General features: G+C 39.0%; 1 protein-coding gene across 2 annotated transcripts in view; it reads right to left on the reverse strand.

Annotated features, from left to right (window-relative positions):
- Positions 1-13,313, reverse strand: part of HOMER2 (homer scaffold protein 2) — a 109,962-nt gene that overhangs the window by 19,704 nt on the left and 76,945 nt on the right. For both annotated transcript variants that reach the window (XM_072148328.1, XM_072148327.1), the window contains exons 6-7: positions 9,339-9,495; positions 5,738-5,848 (exon numbers count right to left, since the gene is read on the reverse strand). In XM_072148328.1, the coding sequence (XP_072004429.1) occupies positions 5,738-5,848; positions 9,339-9,495 (268 nt within the window). The remainder of the gene's footprint in view (positions 1-5,737; positions 5,849-9,338; positions 9,496-13,313) is intronic.

Below are 13,313 nucleotides of genomic sequence, written 5' to 3' on the forward strand. Positions count from 1 at the left end.
AAGCACTGTCACCTCCTCTGTCCCCCTCCTCCTCATTGATTGTAAGCTCTTGTGACCATTGTACAAGCACTGTCATCTCCTGTGTCCCCTCCTCCTTATAGATTGTAAGCTCTTGTGACCATTGTACAAGCGCTGTCACCTCCTGTGTCCTCCTCCTTCTCCTCATAGATTGTAAGCTCTTGTGGCCATTGTACAAGCGCTGTCACCTCCTGTGTCCTCCTCCTCCTCATAGATTGTAAGCTCTTGTGGCCATTGTACAAGCACTGTCATCTCCTGTGTCCTCCTCCTCCTCATTGATTGTAAGCTCTTGTGACCATTGTCACATATACTCATACCTATACAGCCCTGGTAACTCTTGAGACCCCCTGACTACGTGCCAGCATAATTCTATCTAAAGATAGGCTGCTCGCCCCTGCCCCTCTCCAAAGAGGAACATGGCTGCACTGCCCAGTTATTTACTGTTACTTTATTAAATACTTTAGCATACTATTTGGGGAAAAAACATTTTTCTTATTTTTCTTCCTCTAAAACCTAGGTGCGTCCTATGGTCCAGTGCGTCTTATAGTCCGAAAAATACGGTATATGTTTTTTTATAACACCAACACATTTTACAGCATTTTCAGTTGGTTTCATGTACTTATTACATTAGACCAGTGGTTCTCAACATTTCTAATGCTGTGACCCCGCAATACAGTTCCTCATGCTGTGGTGACCCCAAACCATGCAACTCGCAGTAAAAACACAGTAAAATTGCGGCTCCGATGGCTTTAGGCGACCCCCGGTTTTGGTTGTTTGACCCCCGCTGGGGTCCCGACCCACAGGTTGAGAACCACTGCATTAGACTATGAGGAATACCAAATATAAAACACTGAGAAAAGGAGCAATGGTCCTGCTCAATAGAGCTAAAAGAGAACTTGCCACCTTGAATGTCATTTTTAATTATTGTCAGGTTTCAATAGCATATGCTCTGCTGATTTAAAAATGTTGTTGTCAGCATTCTGAATCATTTCAGTACTTTATACAAGTTTAATTCACAATACCTGACTCCCTGTCAGCAGCCTGCAGTGAGTCCCTGGGGAGGGGGCAGCTGCAGCCTGTGTGTGCTTTTGTCTCCTTCCTCAAGCACCCACTGGTTGGGAACCAGGTAATGTAAATTAAAATTATGATAAACTACTGCGTAAGCATAGCATAGGCCATCGGAAACCTGCCACCAGCATAAAATGACTTTCCTGGTGACAGGTTTGCTCTAAGTTCTATGAGAAAGTAAGTTAGATACAAGAGAGGATTGCTTGCTATAATGGCCCAGACATCTTTTATACAACAGATGTGTAACGACCCAGAGAGATTCATATGTATGTATTTATGCACAGATATGACAGCATGAAGTGTAGAGATTAGACACCCCAAACATGGTTTTGAATAGCTTTTAAATGTGCTATATCACAAGCAATGAGAAATCACAGCAGTATATCAACTCTGCGGATCTCCCAGAAATAGTTATCCCTTAGTCATCACTATACTGAACACAATGGTGCTTTGCTCATCATTAAGTGACACAGCATGCAGTCTATATTACAACCGTAAGGCCAGTTACAGTTAACTGCTTATTTGTCAAGGTTTGCTAGTCTTCTATTCAGTAGTGAAAAGCAAGCAACACAATAGTACACTTCTACACAAAGTGAAAAAAAAAGTTATGAAAAAATATACACTACATCAAAGCTAAAACATGTCTATTTGTATTATAACATAACATTGTAACATAACACAAAAATAAGCCATATGACTCCAAACTTAACAATTCAAATTTATTCTCTTCTCTGCTTCATGCACCATACACCGATGGACTCTAGCTCTGATCTTATGCTTACGTGTTATAGATGTAATAGAATTATTCAGCTTTTTTTACTGTAGACTTTTAAAGCTTCCGGAGCTTTGTAAATTCAAGCAAGGACATAGCTATTATTCTGTTTGACCTTGTGGCTTCTAACGGGCCATTGGAGGAAGAGAGTGTCCAACCATGGCTCAGCACATACCTTTTACTATTATGCAGGGCCCTCCTGAGAGACTGCACCACTTGCAAACAAGAAGTTGGGGAATGGACCCAAAGATCAAACTATGGTAATTTGTGGGGTTTTTTGGAGATTGATATTCAGCTGGAGCAGAAAAACAATTTTGTGGAAGGCAGACCCCAGTGACCCTGGTATAGTGCCAAATATAAATAGCAAAATAGTTTGTAAACTGAAGAGGGTGTTTTGAGGCTACAGATTGTGCTGCTGTAGATCTGGAACACTGCAGTTTGTTGCAGTATACAAGTAATAATAAAAAGGATTCTTAAAATTACATCTACTTAAATGGAGCCAAACAATAAAATGCTTAAGTGTATCTCAGCTTATCCAGTGCACAGTCTGTCAGCATGGCATGCCTAGCATTCACAGGATGATGTATTAAAGTACAAATAGGATTATAGTTTTCCTTTATTGTTATAAGGCTATATTTATATTACCAGCAGGGAACTAAAAAGCAGCTAACTGAAAATATTCACTTTTTCCTGCTCAGCATTTACATAAATTGTGCTGGATACATATTGATCCTTTAGAGCTTCTCTTGTAAACAAAATCATGTAAAGTAAGCATTACCCCAATGAACATGCCCCAAATAAAAGACCAAGCCAATCTAAGAACCTCCCTCAATGACCACTTAGCAGATAAAGGCTTATAGACTATAGATAGAAGGCCTGTGTATCGGATTTGCTTTTGCCTTCTCACCTACTTATCAGATATTCCAAATCCGTAGCACACAACCAGCGAAGTGTGCACAGGTAATGGGTATGTATAAGAGGTTCACACACCAAAAAATCATGTTGGTTGGCGTCTCAAATCCATAAACAGGCTTCTCCCAAACTTGAGTATAGAGCATTGACATATGCCCATCATGACATATTGACCCTCTGGAAAACTATACATGGAAAGCTACCAGACTCTTGGATATCTAAATATATACTTCAACAAAAATGATCACAGATCACACAAAATGTTCTGATAAATTTCAGGATTATTGAAGAATGTGACTCAAAAAATATTGGACAGATGTACTCAACATATTAGAGAAGTTCTGGAAGTGCTTCTAGGAACGGTGGAGGACAGGTTGTTCAGGAATACTATAGAGGGGTTGCCATGAAAAATAATGTGCTCTGACCTGAACTTAATAAACCTTGGGTGTTTGTGGAACTGCAATCATTTTTATAACCTACAAAACTATGAAAACAACCTGCACCAGTTAATTCATGGGGTTCACAATATCAATTACTTGTTAAGAACAGATCACATTTCTGTTATTTCATCAGTTTTTGTATTAGGTATTCTGCTATATGAAGTTTTATAACCAAAGCATTGTGATAATCATCAATATAAATGGATGGTGATACTAATCTCTATAAAGCACTAGTGGAGCTTTGTAGACGCTAATCATGTGATAGATTTCCAGTAAGTATTATATGTGACCATAGAACTGACAGGTTCCCTTCAAGAGACATACAATAACTATGTTTCATTGTCAAAATTTCAAATACAACTTACTTTCAGTAACATTCACTTATACTCGGGTTGGCTTATATTCCAGTATATACGGTACATATATCAAAAAATCTTATAATAAATATATTTGTCTCAACAAACGCTATAACAATGATATTGTTAATCCAATTATAAAAAACCTTCCCACAAATATTTTAGCCTTTCTGAGGTTCCACTCTACCGCTAGCATGAAATACATGGTTGACTCCATATCTACTATAAATGGTTTAATGCATTAAGATCTGCCAATCCCTCAATCTACTGTTGGATTTTACCAATAGTAAGTAGGGACTTTTATAAAAAGTAGAATTTTCCCTTACCAGTAAGTGGTTTTTAGGACAATAACCTTTAACATTGCAGTATAAAGCTGGGGCCCAAAACATTGAAGAGAAAACTAATAATCCTTTAGAAATTGTGGTCTGGTAAACCAGTATTAGAAAAAGAAGTCACTGCTCTTATACAATGATTTCCACGTATCTGACTAAAGTGTAAGTGTATTCCCTTGAGACGGTACACAAAACTCTACTCGGGTCTGGGCCATGCACATGATCCTCAGAGATGAATGTGTGAGACGTTCTTTTTCTGCGGCGACTAAAGGAAATATACAGTACAGTTATAGACCAATTATACAATGGAAATTGTGCCCCGTCACTCACACAAATGACACTCTTCGCATTCGACACACAATTATTTTCATGCTGTTCCAGGCATTTTCTTAGGCCATTAGGGACTTTTGAGAGTACAGTCATTGACTGTCATTCTATGGAATTGTCAATAAGTACAAAATATTAAAAATTCATATAATTCCTGAACAATGTGTACACTATAATGACAGAGAAAACCTCACTTTTTTGGGGGCCGAACACTAATGAGTCAGAAAGGAGAAAAGGTGAAAGCGCCACAAAAAAGGTGAAAACCCCATAGTAAATGTTCCCCAGTGTTTTCACAACTGGCTTTGGCTCACAATAACTGATGCAAATAACGGAAGACCTAAAATACATGTGAACTGGGAATAGGCTGTAGTCTGCATGCATTATCACATGTGGTCAACTATGGGCTCTAAACATTTTCAGGACATAACAAAAGTGATCTTTTCAGACTAAATGCCTGATAGGGGCATATACAAACCACATATCTCATTGTACATCTGTGTACAGCTTACTTTGGCAGTTTGCGTTCTTGGAAATTAAGACTTGTAAATTGCAAGTCCATAATTGGATGTACCAAAAGCAATTATAATGTAATACAGCACAGAGAATTCCAGTGTAGATACTCCGCTAAGCCTCTGTTCTCACAACTGTCATAACTCCAGTCTTAACGGACCTATGACAAGGATGACAAAACTGTTTACAAATGGATCCCAGACTCATAAGAGATGATAATGATGTTTGTCAGGTCTGCCATCAGATTTCTCGTTGTTCCAGACGATACTATACTTACTGTCAAAAATACCTGGACTCAGAGGGAGATTGCAAAATGTAAGCCGCTGAATTACAGCAGAAAACAGTGAATACAGCTCTGGGATATCACTCAGACTGTATATACTGAGATGGATATGCAACATCCCCCACCGGGGCCTAGCCTTTTCTTGGGGCATGAAGGCAGCCGGTGCCCAGAATACCGGAGTGGCTGGCTAGTGCAGCCTTGGACACGCTGTGGTAATGGTGCTTGGTATGGGGATCGTAGGGCTGCCGTACAGCCTGGCAGGTTTCCAGTAGGTGGTGTGTGCAAGAAATATGGATGGAGAGGCTGATGTACTGGTTTCTCCCTGGGGCAACCCCTGAGTGTCTGTAGGATGAGTCCCTGAGTAATGGATGGGAAAGCCTGGGGTGGCAAGCAGCCGTATCCAGGGATCAGACAGAGGCAAAGTTGTGAAAATCAACTTACAGTTCTTTATTGAACAGCAGATAGCAGGCAACGGCTTTATTTTTAAAGCCCCCCCCCCCATCCACTAGCCATATATATTGAAGAAAAATGGAAGACTCATTAAAGGAATTGTCTGGTGATAGAGCTCAAATTACTAAACGTTATGTAGATTATTTCTATCTATATGAATTGTATGATATTGTATGAAATGTTATTAGTCTGTGTATGTATGAAGTGTATGAAGCTCAAGGAGATGATCAAGGTCAAAACAAAAGAAACTCTATTTTATTCCAACTTACAGCTTCCTTGTCCTGAATTTCAGCTTCCAGCTCTTGCAATCTTTTACTGAGCTCTTCATTCCGCTCTCGTTCCTTGTCTATCTCATCACATTGTGCTTCCAGCTCTCCAATCTTTAAAACAAAACCCAGTGGATAGATTTGTTCATCGCAATGAAACATTGATGTTTTTAGACTACACTGGCAAGAGAGATCCGACACATTCAATCTATACGATTACATACTCAAACACAATGTACACAATTATTTCAAATAGAGTGATATTTTTAAAAAGAACTTAATTATCTGTCACTAGATTTTACCCCATCAAATACTATCCCCCACCCGGTAGGAAATGTCATGCCCTTTCTAGAATTGCCTCTTATGTAAAAACTCATCTGTTTGCCTTCAAAAATATCTCCTCTAAAGTCATGTGAAAATGGGCTAAGAGTCATATTTTAACTGAGATGAGTCCGGTTTAGAAGGTGCAGGAAAAATGTCATTTCACAGAATTTAGAAACATTGGGGCACATTTACTTACCTGGTCCGAGGACGTCACTTATTCAGTCTGAATCAGTCGGATCGACCACCGGCACGCTCCTGATTTCTGTTGCATGAAAAACCCTTAGTAAATAAGCCCCATTGTGTCATTTGAAAGTTTAGAAACAAATCTTTCAGATCGTTTCAGGGATGTAGATCTTTAAGCTACAGAACCGGAGGTACAGTTAAATTAATAGATGGGATCTGGATCTTTATCTGAATCTTGCATTACCAACTATTTCTTTAACTTTGTTTCTCCAGTTCTTTAGCCAAGCCTCAAGCCTGATTCTTGTTTTTAAGTAACACCAGGCACTAAAGTACTAAAGATAGGGGCTTCTGAAGTGACACTCTCCCTTCAGACTCTGAATTTGGCTCTTATGCTGCTAAATATGACTCTTCACTGCTGATTTTCACTTGACTTTGGAGGAGATTTTTTTTTTATAGGTAAATGGGTGAGATTTTACTTATAAGAAGGAATTCAGTTCATGCACATCAGAAGGCTAGCAGTTTAGTGGGGTAAAATCTGGGGACATCATCTCTTTAAAAAACAGGATAATTCCTGTAGCCCTACCAAGGAAATGTGACCGGTTTTATTTAGTTTGTAAATAAAAATCTAAATGCATGTTAATAATTTTCAGCAGTGAAGTACTTGAAGAATGAGTCAAGCTGTTATATAAAATATTTATAAGAAAAAAAAAAAAAAAAAAAAATCACTCTCCATTTATTTAATAGGTTTACGGAAAATTGGAGCAAGCAGGAGGGAAGTCCAGGAGACGTGCTGCTAGTAATAAAATGTAAGGACTGAAACGGAACACTTTAGGACATCATAAACTTTTAATAAGAAGACTTGGCAAACCAAGAATAAAAGATAGAGAAAGGAACATTAGCAAAAACGGAGGAAAAATAAAATAGACATAAATTAAGACTATAAATAAATGATATGAAAAAACACAATTGTCTGCCATTTCTTCTCTTTCTTCTCATACTGAGAATTCCTAACAGTCAATACAAGACTTTTAAAATAAAGAGAGTAGAGGGATGAAGCGGCACTGTGAATCCGGATTAAATCCAAGGGTAGGGTGCAGGCTTGTGGAGGTCCGACTCAAGGATCCCAAGAATCCAATAGGCAAAAAATGGAACAGCAGCACTCCTCGACAAATGGGCGTTTATTTCACCATTGGGGATTTACAACGTTTCAGCTATCTCAATGCAGCCATTACTTGAAAATGGCTGCATTGAGATAGCTGAAACGTTGTAATCCCCACTGGTGAAATAAACACCCATTTGTCACGGAGTGCTGCTGTTCCATTTTTTGCCTATTAGACTTTTAAAATAAAATATAATTTTGCAAAACAAGAAGATGAAAAGACATTTTTGAAAAGGAAAGGAAAAGTAATGAATCAAATGGTGAAAAGTTTCAAAGGTTCTGAATACTTTCCATACCCACTAATAAAAAAAAATACCAACTAATAGGCAAGATCAAAAAAGCTATTTTTTTGCTCATTAATGTACACTCTGCACTCAATGTTGACTGAAAAAAAACAGAAATGTAGATATTTTTGCCAATTTATTAAAACAAGTAAAACGGAAATATCACATGGTCATAAGTATTCAGAGCCTTTGCTCTTTTTTCTTTTTTTTCTTTGTAGAAGCACATTTTGAGCTAGTACAGCCATGAGTCTTCTGGGGAATGAAGCAACAAGTTTTTTTGGGGAATGTTGCAACAAGTGGCATTTATAAAGACATTGGTCTCTAAAATATATTCCCTGGAACTACAACATTAAAAAGAACATTCAACACAAATAAAAATCATCCTTTGTTATTTTAACAGAGTTTTCGTTAGAATAAGTTATTAAAGGAAACCTACCATCACTTATTAACCTAATAAGATAGATCGGATGGCAGGTTCTTTTACTAGGAACAAGTTCTATACTTTTTATTTCAAAATCTTGAGTGGCCAACATCTTGATAAAAAGTTCATCTTTTACATATGCAAATTACATCAAGAGGCTACTGGGGCGTTTAGTAGCTGCACCGCGGAGCAGAACTTTATGTCCCAGCAGCCTCTTTGTAGCCCTCCTACCCAATCTTCTGTGCGCAACTCGCTGGAGCAGCAGGCACTGCCTTGAGAGTTCGCTCTGTGCATGCGAAGACCCATCAGCTTTGCAGATGTGTGCGCACAGCTCCAGCGAGCTGCATGCTAAAGATAGAGTAGGAGAGCTACAGAGCGGCTACTCTACTCCACACCCTAGTAGCCTCTTGATGTAATTTGCATATACCGTATATACTCCTCCCCTGGGCTTATACACGAGTCAATAAAAAAAAATAAATAAACTTACATACTCACGTTTCGCCGCCATTCGAGTCCCCACAGCTCCTCTTCCATCTTCTGTCTGCTATAACAGCCGGCAGAGACACGGGCCATGCGCTCTGCTGGCCGGCGCACACTATGACGTCATCAGCGGCCGCATCATAGCGGGGAGGAGAATCGCAGAGAAGACAGAAGAGGAGCTGTGGGGAGCCGCGCTGAACATTGGGACCACCCAAAGGTGAGTATGCAAGTTTGTTTTTTTTTGTTTTTTTATTTTTATTTTTTTATTTTTTTTTTTAAGTGCTGGGCAAACTGGGGGCTGGCTGGCTATATCCTAAAGGGGGCTGGCTGGCTGGCTATACACTAAAGGGGGCTGGCTGGCTGGCTAGCTATACACTAAAGGGGGCTGGCTGTTTACTACTAGGGGCTTGCTGGCTATATACTGGGAGACTGGGACCAATGAATTTCCCACCCTCGGCTTCGAGTCAATAGGTCAAGTCAATACTTCAAGGCAATAGGTTGAGTCAATACTCGAGTCAATAGGTTTTCCCAGTTTTTGGTGGTAAAATTATGGACCTCGACTTATGCTTGAGTATATAAGGTATACAAGATGAACTTTTTATCAAGATATCCACCACTCAAGATTTTGAAATAAAAAAAAGTATAGGACTTGTTGCTAGTAAAGGAACCTGCCATCTGATCTACCTTATTAGGCAGATCCGTAATGGTAGGTTGCCTTTAAAGGTCACATTATTTTATCAGATTAACCTTTACCTTGTTCCTGAGTTGGTCATTCTCATCTTTACATGCTAGAAACTGTTTCTTCCAATGTTCTACACTTGCAATAGACTCTTGTAAGGCCAGGGAAAGCCGGGCATTACTTTCTCTCAAGGTTTCTAGTTCGGTTTCCCACTTCTTTACATTAGAGGTGCTGAGAAGACACAATAAAATAAGAAACTTGGTAAATGTGCAAAAAGATTAGAATCGGAATAACAAAAATATAGATATGAGTAAATATATAACACTGCAACTTCAGCTCCACTGAACCCCTGTTCCTATGCCACCCAGTCTCCACTGCTCTGTGGATTTTCCATTTTTATGTAAAAAGAAATAACATAGGAAGCAACCGCTGCCCATCACTGCTACTCTATGTACTACATGCCAACCGGCCAGAACTTTTTCCCTGGAATTCATTGACCGTCTTGGGCAGAGTCTTTGTCAGGTAAGTAGCACTTTAAAGTCTCTTTAAACTTCCTTCTACAGTCTACATTTCGGCTGTGAGGTGGAGCCATGCAGGTTACGTCTATCTTTGCGTCATTGCTCTGACTAGGAAGCAAATTATAGGTTGTTGCAGCTTTGTAAGCATTGTCCACAATATTGAACGTATTTCGTATGTAATGACTTCCTAGTACCAGTAAAATCACAGTTACGACTTCTACATTGTCTGTATTGATCAGCACTGCAGTAATTCTAGTGTTCTATTCACAACATCAAAATATTGTGTAATTTATGGTGGGATAAAATCTTTCTGTACAGAAATCAGCAAATATAGTAGAATACATAGTTACTGTTCTGCATGGTTTTCTATACAAAACAATGTTAAAATATTGAGTTCTGACATTCATAGGTATTCTGTATCAATCCAGGCAAGAAAAAACATGTCACTGCAGGAGAAGGAGAATGTAATTTTATAGAAGACATATTTATCAATAATCAATATAATCAGCACTAAAGATAAACAGTGCTAATTAGTCTACGTGGATTAGGAAAGGGATATCCTGAACTGTTCCAACCAAATACCTAGAATATATACATAGATTAAAGCGAACCTGTTACCAGGAATTTCATTATTAGCTGGTGGCAGGTCTGTGCCACGCTGATTTTAAAAATGCCTTCAACATTCTGAATCATTTTAGTAGTTTATAATAGTTCATTTTACATTACCTGGCTCCCTTCCAGCAGCATGTGGGGAGTCCCTGGGGAGGGGGCAGCTGCAGCCTGTGGCAGTCTTCTGGAAGAATGTATGAGGAGACACAGGCCGCAGTTTCCCCTCCCCGCTGACTGGACGCGTACTGCTGGCAGGGAGCCAGATAATGTTAATTAAACTTATATAAAGTATTGAAATGATTTAGAATGCTGACAAAGGCATTTTTAAATTCAGCATAGAATAGGCAATTGGTCTCCAGGAGTGTAATTTTTAGCTGGTGTCAGGTTCCATCTCTCTAACATAGAAATAAAACGGTTTGCACTAATGTACATAATTTTAACAAGGGGTGTACTGACCATTGACAATGTGGAAATAACTCGTGGTGGATGGGTTAGTCTTCTAACCACCCCTGATTCTTAGGTCTGTCCTGCAGACAATGGTGATGCAGGAAACCATCAGTTGCCTGCTCCACAACCGCTCCTCTGCCGGTGCTGTGTGCGGTAACAGTTGGCAAGAGTGAAGTGATCACGTCCTCTTGTATGCTAGCTTCAGAACTGCACACACAGTAAAGTGGCAGTAAAGAAACAAGAGCTGCCTTGGCGGAACGGGAAAGGAGGAGTTTATGTAATTTTTTTCCACCGCAAAAGTAAAGAAGGTGGAGTAACAGAAAAAGTGGCATTATAAGAAGAAGGCTACAGAAAAGGGGGGGGGGGAAATTATATTTTTTGGGCAAACTTGGGTTAAGGGCAAGGTGTGAAAGCTGAATTTTCTATGCTTTAACTTTTTTCTCTTTCAGAATTCCAAAAGTTTGAAGACATGTGTTAGGTACTTAGTGGTGAAATAATGTAATAAAACCAATTGTACCGATTTTGCTGTTCCAGGAGCTTGTTTCAAGAACAAGAGGTAATCTGCAGGTAGCAACTGTGAGCCTCACACACAATCCAAGCCAAATAGGATTTCTAAACATTCAGGACATATAGTGGACTTTGTACCACCAAGTACTCACTATCTCTAGCCACACTTTACCATGGCGTTCCGTAGTTGTAGGTCTACACCGAAGACACTAAAATCCAACTCTCCACTTCAATTAAAGTCGGTTTATACAAGGGTCAATGGGAAAAGTCTGGATAAAATCCACAGTGGAAAAAACTGGAGTGGATCTAAAAATGGAATAAATCCTGTAAATTAGAAATGGTTATGGATTCTGATGGCAATGTACTATGCTTCCAATTTTCTTCAAGCAAAACGACATAATATGTACTAAGTGCAAATATCCGTACAGAATGTTGCAATATTTTAGGTATACTATTATAAATAACAAACTATTTTATTTTTTGAGTCAATCTTGGATTCGTCATAGGAACAGATCCATTAGCAGACGCAAACTCTGTATGTGGCAGACTTGAGTTTGCGTAAAGGGTCACAGGTCATTAATAAAAAAGGTGAAATCTAAATGTCACATATTTATCATTTCACATTCTAATACCAGTCCATAAAACTATGAATCATCAGAAGCCTTCACTCCTCCTGTATAAATTATGACAGGTTTTTCCAAATACATATGAGGATTTGCTTATCTGATTAAAACTGCACAGTGAATGCAAATAAGCAGATGCTTAGTAACCAACCAAATCTCAGGATGGATTGCTATGGCGATCAGCTTTTGTATGTACGACGCATCAAATTATTAAGTGCAACTCAACTGAACATTTCGTTTTCGACCAAAAAAAACTTTCCCAACTTTCCTCCTGTCAGTTGCAGTGTAGGTTTGTACGAGTCATGATGTATCACTTAACCCCGTCATGACTGCCATCTGGTTATACATGCCCTGTATATACACGTCAAGACGATGTCCCACTTTAAATGGTTATATCTTCTGAACCATTGCACCTAGAAACACGATTATGGTGTCCCTTTGAAGAGGAGAATCTCCTCTTTAAGGTTCTGTACACACTAGCAAATGTGATGTGTCCAACTCGTGGAAATTCTCCATAGACATGAGAGAACTTCTGGTCATTATGACGTAGTAAACGCAACTCACACAGTGCGCTCTGCAATTAAAGGTGACTGGCCCCAGGAGGGATTTATATGGCACATTGACTGACTTTGGCATTTAACCCATACGATATGAGTGGGATGCCTACTGACTCCTGAGGACGCTCCACTTACTTAGCATCCACATACTGTTATTCTATGATGCCCACATGGTTCTAGTAAGCAAGTTCTGTTTATTGTGTTTTATCATATACTTTCAAAACATTGTTTTGAGAAGTTTGCATGAAACAACAGACCTAGTGCTGCATATTAACTTTCTCGGACTCATGTGTGGGATGGATTACGATTGTGCCCATTTGTATTGATTTATTGATTTAACAGTTTTTAGAATTATATTGGTGTATGTTGTGTTGTCTAAGCTAACAAACCATTGTTGTTGACACAATATGAACTTTGAAAAAGAGCACCTCTCGGCTTCTGCAGACTTTAGTTTAATCTGGTGATGTCTTTTAACAGCCTATATCTCCAGTTCTGTTTCACCTAGAAAAACCTCTTTAATAGGACACCAATAGTAATTTTATGTGCCACTGTTCAGGGGTTATAACTGTTTAAAATGGGACCCTGTCTCGAGCATTTGAAGTAGTGAGCCGCTTCCAGCCTGTCTGTTGAAGGCAGAAGAGAAACAGAAGTCACTCAAGTTAAAGTCTTCATGCAAAAACAAATAAATTTTTTTTATTATATGTAAAGCAGTTGTTTTGTTTTTAAAAGAAGAGCAGAACTGCAAGAATTAACCTGGACATTCAGGCACCAGTAACCATCAGTCACAA

Source organism: Engystomops pustulosus, chromosome 4, assembly GCF_040894005.1.
Source record: "Engystomops pustulosus chromosome 4, aEngPut4.maternal, whole genome shotgun sequence".
Classification (NCBI taxonomy): domain Eukaryota; kingdom Metazoa; phylum Chordata; class Amphibia; order Anura; family Leptodactylidae; genus Engystomops; species Engystomops pustulosus.